General features: G+C 34.7%; 1 protein-coding gene across 1 annotated transcript in view; it reads left to right on the plus strand.

The window, feature by feature from the left end:
• LOC108721329 (uncharacterized) overlaps positions 1-10,562 on the plus strand; it is a 34,333-nt gene extending 23,771 nt beyond the window's left edge. Inside the window, exons 2-12 of the mRNA XM_018445823.1 lie at positions 2,857-2,962; positions 3,566-3,791; positions 4,966-5,493; positions 5,669-6,581; positions 6,815-6,928; positions 7,046-7,441; positions 7,857-8,203; positions 8,352-8,864; positions 8,953-9,065; positions 9,137-9,344; positions 9,418-10,562. Of these exons, the coding sequence (XP_018301325.1) occupies positions 2,872-2,962; positions 3,566-3,791; positions 4,966-5,493; positions 5,669-6,581; positions 6,815-6,928; positions 7,046-7,441; positions 7,857-8,203; positions 8,352-8,864; positions 8,953-9,065; positions 9,137-9,344; positions 9,418-9,448 (3,480 nt within the window). The 5' untranslated portion in view covers positions 2,857-2,871 and the 3' untranslated portion in view covers positions 9,449-10,562. The remainder of the gene's footprint in view (positions 1-2,856; positions 2,963-3,565; positions 3,792-4,965; positions 5,494-5,668; positions 6,582-6,814; positions 6,929-7,045; positions 7,442-7,856; positions 8,204-8,351; positions 8,865-8,952; positions 9,066-9,136; positions 9,345-9,417) is intronic.
• The last annotated feature ends 3,977 nt before the right edge of the window (positions 10,563-14,539 follow it).

The following is a 14,539-nucleotide window of genomic DNA, read 5'->3' on the forward strand; positions in this document are numbered from 1 at the left end:
TCAATGATATCTTAAACTATAATTTATTGATTTAAGTTTAATATACAACAGACTTGAAATGATTGAGTTTACAAAATGAGAAAAATCGTTTAAATGAAAAGAGACTTTACGATGTGACTGTCTGAATGTGACGGTAAAATGAGTCTCCCTGTACTTTTACAGATTCTGATTTCTTCATATTTGAACTTCTCATGAAGTCTAAATAGAGATGTTCCTTGCTCTGATGAAGTGAGCGGGAAGATTCACGAAACGTTGGCATTAACGGTGGATCATGACACGGCGATAACCCACAAATTCTTTGGCATCTCTGACGAAAATACCCGTGAAAATTTCAAAAGTATCATAAAGTCTAAATAGATTGAATTCGTAGAAAATTCTGAATGTATTGATATATTATCAGATTCAGAAGTTTCTTTCCATGAATAAGTTTCCCTAGTAATATTCTTGTATTGATTCCTTGTAAATGTTTACCAAGAGCACTTCTTCGGAAATATCTCGCTTCGCAAATATCTCGAGGGGCTTTTTAAAATCGTCTTAAAATAACTACAAAGATTTTTATAAACAAATTATACTCTGCAACGTTTTTCATTAAAAATGCCGGGTCCACATAACCTATTTATTAAGGGACTTAACATAGAAACATTAATAAAATTTACATTTAATTATGCCCCAATAAGAAAATATAGTTATTTAAGCTTTCTTATTTATTTCAAAATAGAAGAATAACACCTTGAAAATTAATTTAGGGTATAAACTCGTTATTGTTATCAACTTTAAACTACGTTAATCATGAAAAAACTTTGAAATACCTCGTATAATAGGTAAACATCAAGTGTCAACAAAAGAAAAAGGTCGTGCCAGTCATAGCAGTAATTTTTTCACAACTTTGATCCTATCTTAAAACTTTTCGTAAAAGAATTCAATTATAAAGACGTTAATTCAATTAGAGCCCATATTACCAGCGTAGTAGTAGCAGTTTATCTTCTACTGAAATATGAGTCTCATAACGAGACTCCATTCATTCGAATATAATTCGAGATGAATATTTTAAATAAACAAATTTGCAAATGTTTTTTTCGCGTTAATAAAATATGTTGAAGTAAAATTCTGTTATAACTCAAATCAAAAATCACATAAACCTATTAATGTCTAATTTAGTAACCATAATAAAAAAAACTATAATGTAATAAAATATGTAATTTTCTATCGTTACGTTTTCAAATTAAAATACTGTCGATAACAAAGATAAAAAAAACTCGCTATCTGCTTTTGAAATCGAATCACGTAATCCCGTTCTAGATGGACGGATTTATTTATATTCGATTATCGCTTTTCTATAGACAATCTTATAGAAAACGAGTCACGCTTCGTTTATGCTTAGCAAACTTTAATCTTTTCAGGTCGAATGCACTTAAATCGCAAGTCATTGTGCATTCTGCCAAAGAGACCCGGATGGCGTTTCTTCCCATCGCTTGGCTAACGTTCGTAGAAACCGGAAGTACCTCCGACCCGCCTCCCTTGCGACTCTCGCACCATGCGGTGCACTATCGCGCGACCGTAAAAAGGCGCCTTCTTGATCGCCAACCGCGGGGAGATAAGATCGGCTGGTACCCCGTTGCTCGAACACGTTTGTTACCTCCGTAATACCACCTTGGGACCTTATCGCCCTATGCCACTTCACCTTGATAACGACACGATAGTGTTCATGGTACTAACAGTGCGTGATAAATATGAATGCGTAGTTGCGCGCAATTTCTTGTCGCAAACTAGAGAGAGACGGACTAGAGTGACGTAAATGATCTAAATTAGAGGTCTAGAAGTCAGAAAAGTACAATTATGCAAAAAAATTTACGCTCTTATAGACAACACAGATACGTAAAACTTTATATATTCAAATCAGATTTTATGCCAGTTTTTACCAGTATAGATTAGATAGAGTAGAAAAACATAATTGAACTAAGACTAAAATTAATCTACAATGGTAAAAATAGATTTTAATCTTTCAGGTTAAACTGCAGAATCTGTCTATCAGTTTGAGTTCGCGTCGAATGTACTAAGGAATCATACGTATTATAACACACAAGAGGAATCCCTTCCTTTTTCTTTTCATTGGACATTTCGTAAAGTACAATGCATTCACTATCCGAGTTGTGTGTCGTCATGATTATTTTCTAAGAGGAATGCTATTGTGTGTACCGGCACTTTCTAGATGTAATGTCGAGCGCGAATGTTATTTATTATATGTGTCGGTTGATTCAGGAAAACACAGCGCCACTTCGCGATCAGATATTCGAAACAATCTGAGAAATTTTATTTATCCGCTTACGCGTATTTTTATTAGCCTTTCAACAATGTTTGTCATGAATTCTTGATGTGGTCGGAACAAACACGTTTCAAATGGCAAGAAATTGTTGATGGCGAAGGAATACATAATCAATTGGAAAGGTCTCACAAAGTTATACATATCTACAATTGACGCGAGACACTATTTTGTGTCTCTCGTTAAGCTATTTTTAATTGACTCGGCTTATTTTAATTGCAACATTTATCAAGGGTGCGCATGAATTTATGAACTAGTATAATGAATATCTACCTATTTTTCAATAACATCATAATTATAACTGCATAAGTACTATTTAACATATAGTATTTAAGAGAAATAGATTGAGTTCGAGTTTTAATCGCTATCATTGCTTTCCATTAATTCTTTTCAATCCGCTTAGTATTTTCAACTTCGTACAATGCCATTACCTCTAAATAAATCGGTTTACTACTTCACGAACCGATCGACCGCGTGACTAAATTAATTCGTTTTTAACGAGCAATCTCAATAGAGCACTCTGATGTCTGTTGCAGGATGAGAAGGTCACGATGCTGAGACCCGGATCCTTAGTGGGCCTGTTGGCCCTCGTGGCCGTGCTGAAGATCGCGGACTCGAATCGTTGTCTGACAATGCTGGAAGGTAAATCGCCGGTCATTATCGTCAGCCCGATCGTTGCGGCTCAATTACAGCGCATTTGTCAGCTTCGAAGATGCGATATCATTGCCATGCCATCGAAAAATCGGCGCCATGTGGAATAATCCGCTAATTGCCGCGATGGTTAGGCGCGGCTTAAACATTAATTGAATCGCTCTCACGATTCATCCGTGCACGATCATTCAGTCGATGAGTAATTAGTTATATCGAGCCTCGCGGTATATAATTACGAGCTGAATGCATTCCGTATGCGTTAATGCCGCGTAGTTTACTCGCTTATTATCGAACTCTTAAACATAGTCATCTCGCGGATTGGCAACGGAACTTGCTCTGGCTACATGTTTTTCTCAGATGTTTACATTGTATGGTATGGACAGTAGAGTGACCTTGTGTTTCTACATACGCATTTCTACGAATGCGTTTCTACATACACAACAATCTTCATCTCGCACGTTTCTCAATCATCATACATATAAACTTGTAATTTTATTGCACTCAATCAAATTTTGTACAAAATTCCTTTTTTTAAATTATTGATTCCTCACGATTATTTTAATTCAAAAGATTTTAATTTGGAATTTTTCACAGAGGTCAATCCAAAGAGAGTGATTCAATACGAGGGACATTTTTTAAATATTCAGTTCGAAGTGTCGAGGAGAGTGACACAGAGGTTGGCGTCAGAAATCATGAAGATTTTTCTGACCGAAGTATTGGGCTATACTGGAGTCGCCATTATCGAGAAAGATGACAACTTCAACGTGTCCGAAGTCTTTGAGAGACTATCTGAAAGGCCAACATACACCGAATTAAAAATGTAAGACGAATGGACAATTGTAGACATCGTGTAACATTAAAGTTGACTTTGCAGAGCTCCATGAATATCTCACAACTTTTCTTTTTCAATTCTTGGATTGTAATAAAGTTTGTAAAGTTTGAACATCTGTTTTTCAATGAGTTCGTAAATAGATATACTGATCTTTTACGATATTTGTATAAAACGAATGGAATACACTAATATATATATATATATATATATACGCACACATATATATACTATATATATGTATACATACTAGATGTCATATTATATCAATAATTAAAACAATGTTTGAGCGAATTATAAGTACGAAAAGAATGATTTTGATAAATTACATAAAAGTTTAACTAGCCACAGATTTGAAAATTCTTCAAGACTGATTCCACTTTCACTCTTTAGAGTAAGAGTCTACTCCAAATAATTTAGAGAGTAAGATCACCAACTTCTGGTTCGCTCATTTTCAATCAGAAATTTTTTTAGTGATAGCTAAATTTTTAGATATTTCAGTAAAACCATCTTTTTCATGTAATGATTGAGAACACTTACTATCATGTATGGTACTTACTATTAGCAATGTTCTTTTTTGCTGACCGATTATATTTCATTTTTACAGTAATGCTTTCTCCAGCAAATATTCAAATTGTATTTATCAACAATAATCAAATTTCTTTGCATCGCTTCTTAATTATTTAAAAGTATTTATTTTCATACAAATTTCAAACAAACTGTATTTTTCTTGAAGCATAAGATATTGCAAACATTGCAAATTCAAAATGTAGGTATTGAATTTGTTAAGTTGTCTACTAATATACTTCAATTTAAGGCGTTTTGAAACGTATCAATTATTGATTAACAATATTTTTCTGACGATTTAAATACGTTACAAAATGAAATATAGTCAATTAATATTTGGCAATCACAAAAAGATGAAAAAATATCAAGCTTTCAAATTCAATGTCTCCTTTTTGATAGAATGAATGATCATGATTTATAAGCGTTACGAATTATTGACGATTCTGTTACATATTTAATATCTCCTCTATCTTTTGAGAATATGATTAAAAGTTTAAACTACTGTAACTAACAAACTTACATCACTTTCAAACTCCGCCGGAGAGATGTACGTGCGTTTAAACCGAGCGATTAAGAGACATTCCTGTCTCAATTACAGATCTCCAGAAATAATGGTGAACATGGAAGTGTGGATTCCGCCGCAGCAAGACACGTCGCCGCTACTGAATAAATACGACGTGAAGGAATGCGGCTCGATAGCGCCACCAGGTCACTTTGGCTGGTTTGTTCCGGAAGCATTAGCCAGACCTGATGATAATTGGCTAATCTTTTCCGGATTAAAGACTGCCAGCAGGTTCGCCATCGACGAGGCATACCTACCTATCGTTAAGAAATTTATGATAAACACACAAACAGGGGAATATTACTGCCATGAAGCTTTTTGCCAACATGGGATGTACATCCCGGAACAATGTCACGGCCAAGACCAGCAAAGGTCGCCGAACTGCGCACTGCTGCTAGCAGAATACCCTGATGTAACTCGTTTCATAAAAGAACATATCGATCAGGCGAAGCTCTATGTTAAGGTGGCGTGGGTAGGACCGAATCTCAGACATCTAATCAAATATTTGACCAAGGAATACGAGTATATGCTCGCACAAAACTCATCGACTTCGATTGAAAACAGGTATTGATCTGAAAAGTACCTAATTTTTTTTGGATCGTCGATCGATACCATAAGTACTAAGACCCTATATCAGTATCTGGCTACGAGTAATTTGACCAGACTCTCATATAGGATCTCTAATGAGTACTATACGAAAAAAGATGTAAAGTTTTATAACAAAGTTTTTTTTTTTTAGATCACTGGTGGTTCTGCACTATACACCCAGCAGCGTGATTCCGAACGAAAGGGAATTTACAACGATCGACTTTCCACGTTGCGGAATGAAAAACGATTCGATCGGCTGCATGTATGAGTCCAACAGACTGACAAAACTAGTGTGGAATAGGTTGGAAGCGATTGCGAAGATCGCTTTTCAAGCGATAAATCGCGCTAAATTTAGTCGAGAGATGTATGAAGTTTTGATCACACGTCGTTTAGGAGCATCAATGAACGTCTCGGATGAACAAATCGCCTGCGATTGGTTAAAGGATAATCTGAAATATGTCTTAACAGAATGGAAGCCCAGCAACGACGACAAAAATATCCTCTTCGTAGGTGGTATATTTCCCATGAGCGGCAACTCGTACATGGCCAAATCGATCGTGATCGCCGCTAAGATGGCGAAAGAAGTCATTAACATTAACAATACCCTGCTGAGAGATTACAACTTGACTCTACTAGCCAGTGATGGTCAATGCAAGTCGGATATGGTGATGAAATCCTTCATCGACTATATCATACATAATTACTACCAAAAGCTGGTTGGCGTATTGGGACCGGCTTGTTCGGAAACTGTGGAGCCGTTGGTCGGTGTGTCGAAACACTACAGAACAGTAATAATCAGTTACAGCGCAGAAGGATCTAGTTTCGATGATCGCATCAAATATCCGTATTTCTTCAGGACCATTGGTGAGAACAAACAGTACAAACATGTCTACGTGCAACTTTTGCAGAGACTAGGCTGGCATCGAGTGGCTTCATTGACGGAGGATGGACAGAAATATACTGAGTACATATCATACATGCAGGATATGCTCAGAGACAACAGCATCGATTTTGTGGCGAACGTAAAGTTTCCAAGAGAGCGAGAAGCTGACGTCATGACGAAAGTAGGTTTAATCTCGATTTATGGGAATTATATAATCATTTGTTTTTCCATTATTATAAAAAATGATAATGGAAGCAATAGAATACTATTAAAAATTACTAATGAAAATGCATATAAATTATTTAATGTTTAGGCTAGAACTTGAGATTTTTATGTTTTTTTATAATATTTATGCAAAAACTGGTAAATATCTAAACTATAATAAACAATTTTATAATATAAATTAATTTTCAGTATTTGCAAAGTTTGAAAGAAAAACGAGCAAGAATTATTATCGCAGACGTGTACGGTGAAGTAGCTCGTCAAGTCATGTGCGAAGCATATAAACTAGAGATGACAGCTGTCCAGGTAATAATTATAAATATTATACTTCGTCCATTTTTTTTTTTTCGAATAAATCGTAAAAGCATAAAATTAAAGATAAATTCGGTAATTTGTATGTTTCAATTAATTCTTGTTTTAAAGGGGTACGTCTGGTTCCTTCCGCTTTGGCTTCGATCACAATGGTACGATACCGATTATTATAATGAGAAAGGCGAGCAGGTACCTTGCACCACGAGTGAAATGATGAAGGCCATAAACGGACATCTCGGTCTGTCGCACGCATACTTCGCTCGAGATGACGATATAATGCAGGAGGGAATCACTGTGCGTGAGTGGCGTGAACGTTACGAGAACATCTGCCGAACGCAGAATCAGCAACCCTCTAACTACGCCGGTTACGCCTACGACGCCATGTGGACCTACGCTTATGCTATAGATCGACTTATCCGTGAGAACCAGAGTTATGTCTTCGATCTTCACAGCGACCATACGGTCAATCGCCTTACGCATATTATCGGCGAAACCGATTTTTATGGGGTTAGTGGAGCAAATATTTATCGATTACATAATTAATATTCAAAAGATTGGTGAGAGTATGGCACTTTAATTTTTGTGCAAAGCTTCTATATAGTTATACTTAAATTAAAAGAACATACTTCCGGATGTTTCGGCTACATTTCGTGCCATTATTAGCAACATATTCATAAATTTCATCCTCCCGGGTTGAGATCAAATCCTTACTCCGATTTCCAATTTGTTATCGTAATTGGAAATTCAGATGTAATTTATTAATCTATTATACATATAACATTGTAAAGAAAAAATATATAGGGTAGCCTATTATAATCGATAATTTTTCTACTTTCGAAGAATTTTTTTGAGATATTTCGCAACCGCGGTATACCTACACGAACAATAGGTTGCAATAATTAAATATATTTGTATTTATCAGGTATCTGGAAGAATAAAATTTTTAGGTGGACCATCGAGATACTCTGTTATCAATATTGTTCAGTTTGTCGATAATGAAACGAACATTGTTGGTAACTTTTATCCAAATATCTCAGAAGCCAAGCACGAAGTAGTGGGCGGCATTTTGGACTTGAATATTTCGGCTTTTGTTTGGTTATCGGAGACGATGCCTGATGATGGTTCCGAGCCTCCATCGAGATGTGTTTTAGGAGGATTAGCGGAACTGCTAGATGTTTCTTGCGAAGTAGCGATTGTGGTCGCTAATATTATCGGATTTGGCCTTCTTGGAGCAGTTTTGATCGTCAGCTTCATCATCATTAAACGAAAGTACGTTTATTATAATTTTGCTATTCTATATTTATTATGTCGTAATATGCGCATTATACGATATAATACATGCAGAAAGCAAATTTTATCAAGGCATTATTCCTAAAAATTTTATTTAACTGTACCTTCTTTTTTGTTACTTGTTTAGCTATGACAAAAAAATGCAGATTCATGAAAAGTACATGAAGTCTCTGGGTATCCTATCACAGATGGATACTTCTAGTTTGGATGTATGGGAAATTCCGCGAGATAGAGTAGTGATCAATCGAAAAATCGGAGAGGGAGCCTTCGGTACCGTTTACGGTGGTGAAGCTTTCTTTTCTGAGAAGGGCTGGCTCGCTGTAGCCGTGAAGACTCTGAAAGTCGGTAGCTCGACTGATGAAAAACTGGATTTCCTTAGTGAGGTCGAGGTCATGAAGAAATTTGAGCATTCGAATATTATTAAGTTATTGGGTGTGTGCATCAAGTCTGAACCTGTGTTGACCGTGATGGAATTTATGCTTTACGGCGACTTAAAGACCTATCTGTTGGCCAGAAGACATTTGGTCAATGATCGAAGCTACGAGGATTCCGACGAGATATCGAATAAAAAATTGACCGCCATGGCGTTAGATGTCGCCAGAGCGCTCAGTTATTTAGCGCAATTAAAATACGTTCACAGGTGAGTCAAACAATTTTAATCGCTGTCTATGATTAGTGATGACACAATTTTATATACATCCTTATATATTCTTTTTTTTTTCCGTTAGGGATGTTGCCTCGCGCAATTGTCTAGTAAACGCCCAACGAGTAGTAAAACTTGGTGACTTTGGTATGACGAGACCAATGTACGAAAATGATTATTATAAATTCAATCGAAAAGGTGAGAGAAGATAAACAAAGTTTTTGTCTTCACAGCATTATGATTTTACGAATAAAATTTGTTTCGTTTAGGTATGCTACCAGTAAGATGGATGTCGCCGGAATCGCTAGCATTGGGTATTTTTACGCCAGCGTCTGACGTTTGGTCTTACGGCGTATTACTCTACGAGATCGTTACATTCGGTAGCTTTCCTTTCCAAGGAATGAGCAATAATGAGGTACTCACGCATGTAAAGGCTGGCAATTGCCTCACTGCGCCGAAAAAAATAAAAATGCAGCTGTAAGTAGTCATCCTGATGATACTGGTCATATCTCATTTATCACTCGATTTATATTTAATGTTCTGTTTGCAGCGAAAATTTAATGTATATTTCTTGGCGTTGAATCCTCGTATCATTGCACCTTGTCTGGACGTGCCCCTATCGAGCGTGCAATTAGAGCACACTGCGCAACTCGATATACAACTATCAGAGAATAATCGGAAATTTTCCCTTTTATGGCAACGTCAATCTTCGCAAACACAGGGACTAAAGATTCCAAATTCACCGACCCCGCTTCTGCTAGACTTGAATGGGCAGGACGATGATCATACTTTGGATTCCCTGATTAGTCAATCTTGCGAACAGGACAGTTCTAGTCCTTTACTGGATTCCACAAGAGCCTCTGTCTTGAAGCAAACGTGGCTTCACGGAGATTCCGATGTAAAAGACAAAGAGCCTCACAAGTATGTTAACCTTCAACCGAGTATGCTGAAGATATCCTGTGAACCTGGCAGAAATGGTAGCGCTGGGAATATTCAAATGGAAGAAAGAACGTCCATGTTGGCAGAGAAGAAAAGCACCGATGATGTGTCAGTGCTCTGACGCAAGTAGACGATTTCATGAAGAAATTGGAAACTAGTCAGATGCCTCGAGGTACATTCGATTAAAGAGAAATGACTGTATAAGGTCAAGGTCAGAATCCACAAAGACGGTGATCATTCCGGAATGGAGCAAGAAAGTTAATACATGAACGAATTTCAAGGTATTCGCCTTCGTCGAAAATGTAATAACCAAGGTCATACTAAAGAATTGTTTGAATCGAGAGAGAATAAGCTCTCTCTGATGTGGCATTTTAATTAACCAGATATTCGCTTTTTTGGATTTAATTTTTTTTTAACAATATGTTAATCTAATTGATTACGATAATTCAACAATGAACATTTTCTCTCTTCTTAGAGAATTCCTATTGCGGGTAGAATTCCTATTTGAGTAGAGCGTCCTGAAATATAGCAAAATTTGATCTCGAATGAATGAAAAAAAACTCAGCGATGAAGCCTAAGTACCCGCAAAAAAATGATAGAATGTAAATTATTTAAACAATAAGATCTTGGTAACACGCATCTTTTTATAAATACGTCATATGCGTAAATGCGCTCATAAATTAAAACAAATATCTTCAGCAGATTAAAACGAAGATATTCAAACAGAAATATAAAATTGAAAAACTATATAAGCTATATAAAAACAGCATATATAAAATAAAGAAAAACAAGAGTATCAATTTAAATAACTTAGATTGATACAGAAAGCATGTATACTACTCGAGACAACTAGCTATCGATGGCGAAATTAATCTACTTTTGAGACTGACTTCCATTGCGAAATTAAGTCGCATCATCTGACCGTCGTAGACACGGATGACCGACATTATTCGTCATCGCAGGCAAGCAACCAAAGGGTACAAAAGAGAAGAGCTGCTTCTCGTAAATGCGGATTTCGCGACGAAAGCGAAAGAGACGATCGACGTCGGTGCATCCTTCATCCAGTAGTCCTGTCGTCTTCTGCTCAATGCATCTTTAAGACTGACTCTCGAGATGGAAGGGACGCATCGTATATATATCGTTCTTTATCCTTTTTCCTCTATTTTTGATTCGAGTCACGTTTCGAGGGAAAGCTAGCGCATTTTTTAATAGATCCGGTGTTTTGCGAGTGGCGACGTGTTCGTGTGACCATGACATTTTTTTAAATCAATACACTTATAAAAAATTCGGTAATTTTCCTCCCCTTTTTAACCCTTTCACTATCCAGACGTTTTTTTTTATTATTTCAGTAATTTCAATTAAAATCAGACATCTTAAAAGAATTTTTTTTTATTCTTAATGAAGACTGCATTTTTATATAAAATCGATATATTTAAATTACACTTATTGTTAAATTTATTTTTAAATTTTAATCTTAACATTGCAAATTACTGGTTAATAAAAGGAATTATAATGACTAGGAAAAAATATCCTGGTGATATACGGGACATTGAAAGGGTTAATATCTCCTCGCGAATGCGACTACGCGTTTGTCGATTATGCGTCGCCATCGTATTCACACTCACATCACAATTTAATTAATATCGTAAGACTAATCACCGACTGGCTGCATACTCGATCAGATGTTTATTATTCTGATTATTTATTGATACACGAGTGGATTTCTTGCGAAAGATTTTTTTATACCAATATATTTCTCGTTAAGGGTCCACTTAATAGCATTCTTGTATAATGTATAAAGTAGTGTTGCCAGATGACAGATAGCACATCCTATTTTGTGTAAATATATTTGACCCTTTCCGGTATCATTTGACAGTTCCTTCAGAACGTTTCTTTTCATGTTCCTGCATTCTTAATGTAGATAAATGCTAAAAGATGTACATATAAAAAAATATATATATCTTTTTTTCAAAGTGATTGTAAGGAATTGTAAAGAATTTGGCGAAGCTCTACATATCACTTTCTAAATAAGTGATTTATATGTAAACAAAGCGTGCCATTTGTTAGGCAACCAGTTGTGCAAAAAATTGTGTGCAAGTAGTTATTATACTTGAGTAGAATTATAAAAAGCTGGAAAGGGTTAAAACTTTCAGCATCCGCTGTTCTATTTAATGACTGATAGCTGTACAAAAATTATAAATTAAAACTAAGAGATAGAGCATCAAAGACTCCAATAGAAAAGTATTTTTAATTCTCAATTCCAGTTCGTAATTGTTCGAGCATATTGGCCGCGTTGCAAAAACGTGTTTTCAATTATACTACTATATTGTACATAGTATAATCACACGTTCTTCGCGCGCATTATAAAGCAGTACACATGATATTCATTTCAATATCACTATCCAACAATTTTACGAAGACTTATTTATCATTACACAATTATAATTTTGTAATACGTATGATTTGCAAAAGCTCAAAGGCTCAAAGGTAGACAAATGTCACTCTACACAAATAAAATAAAAATGTATGTATATATATATATTATATATGTACATATATATATATATACAACGCAGGAGATGAGTTAAAAATAGAAAAAATTATTTATTTTTAATTATTTTATTATTTTAATTTTTTATACTGTACGGATAGCGGCTTTTTCTAATGTACAAAAAATTCGAGTTTGTAACAATATTTATATGTACAACTTATATATGTATATATTTTAAAAATATCGATACGCCAACACATCGCGAATATATGCATCACGATGATCAGAAAATTAGTTCTTATCATTGTGTACAGTTATAATAGATCAAGTGACATCGACAGTTTTTTTTACTATTCGTTTGATCGAAGAATAATATTCGCGTTGGCATACTTCTTCAGCAGATATAGACTATAAGGCTCAAAAAAAGTTTTTAGATACATTTGTACATATCGCGACATGTTGCTATGTCCTTCCTCTAGTAGTTAACTTCATAAAAATAATCTTGGCGATTTTGCCAGATGTATGCTATTACTCTTAGAGCATGTATAGAGTCCTTGAATTTACTCGCTACGGATTATATCAATGTTATTTATTGTCGACATATATTTTAGTCTGCGGCGAATGATATTCGCAACGTACGTTCCCCTTGAGCATATATTTATTGAGCTTTCTGAAATTAAATAATATTAAATATCTAAATTTTTTAATTATTCACATGACCATTCTTTTTTATATGTATATTTAAAGCAATCTAAATTTATTTCAAATATTTATATTGATAGATAATGTTATTTAATATCTAATATATAATCATGTACTTTTAACGTTATTTTTATTTCACGAATTTAAACCATAGATAATACACATATGTCATAAATCCAATTTTCGTATATTGCATGTATATACTCTTCAAATTCTTTGTGTAATAATTGTTGTATCGTAATTATTTATCATTGATTATTGAAATCTTTTATGATTTTAATTACGGCTTTATAAGTATAAAGAAAAAATATAGAAACTAATGTTCAAAACAATAAATGTATTTTATAAGCAATCCGTTGTTTGCTCCTTTTATATAGCAACACGTTCATCTTCTATAATATGTAGGATAGTTTCATTCAGGCTGAACGCTTCATTCAGATTTAAAATATATCAGTAGCAAGAGAGATTTATAGCTATAACAGAGCGTAAAAGCGAAACTATTTTTTGATAAATTATGTAACTATTAAACTGTACGAAAAAAATTTAAAGCAATATTGTATCAATACATTATATCTACTGAAATAATATTTAAAGTATCATCAGTAGCTACACACACTGATTTCAACAGTCAGTTTAGAATTAGTTTCTGTTTCTTCCGACAGCTTGCGCCACCATGAACTATTCTTGCACTGAATTCATAATGCACATCACATATTTTGAATAATATAATGCAATATCACATAAAAGAGTTATAAAATACAAAATTATTTCTTAATAGTGCTGCTTAATAATTAAATAACTTTAATTGTAAATATATTTAAAATAAATTTACGACTCGATTTCTAAATAGTAAATTGACACTACAAGTACCGAACGGTCATTACTGAATACGTTTTTATTTTTTAGATTAATATTATATTTTGTGTAAAAGATGAGATTCTGAAAATTTTTTATTTTTCAATAATTATGTCCTTTACCATATATGATGAAATATATGGTTTTTCATTTCTTTTTTATTTTTATAATTTATTCGTTTGAATAAATCCCTCCTTTTTTCAGTGAGCAACGAACGTTGGTGTTCTTCTAGTGTTAAATGTACATTGCAATATCGTTTCAACAAATATGTTCAATAATTTCATATAATAATAATTAATATATTGTCACGAATATTTCTGCATGTCAGAAATTTTGATTCGCGAGATACATACACATGCCAGGCATTTCAGAATCGCGCGCCATAATATCTCCATTGTCGGCTATTTATTTAGCGGCAGCCTAAAAGAAAGAAGACTCGAGAAAGCTCTCCCCGACGATGTACGTTGTAAGTCTTCCCGGGCGACGTTTCCGACGCGTATATGCGGGTATTCGCGACTGAATTCTGTGCGACCGCAGATATTCGCGATAATAACGGAGTAACTCTCAGTATCTTTACCGCGCAGCTACTCGCACATACTTTTCACGACACACCACGTGTATACATACATGCATTCCGTTCAAATGATCAAAAGTCGCTCGACCGGCCCATTGTTTACGCGGGCGT

Source organism: Mycetomoellerius zeteki, unplaced genomic scaffold, assembly GCF_001594055.1.
Source record: "Mycetomoellerius zeteki isolate Tzet28-1 unplaced genomic scaffold, Tzet1.0 scaffold167, whole genome shotgun sequence".
NCBI lineage: Eukaryota > Metazoa > Arthropoda > Insecta > Hymenoptera > Formicidae > Mycetomoellerius > Mycetomoellerius zeteki.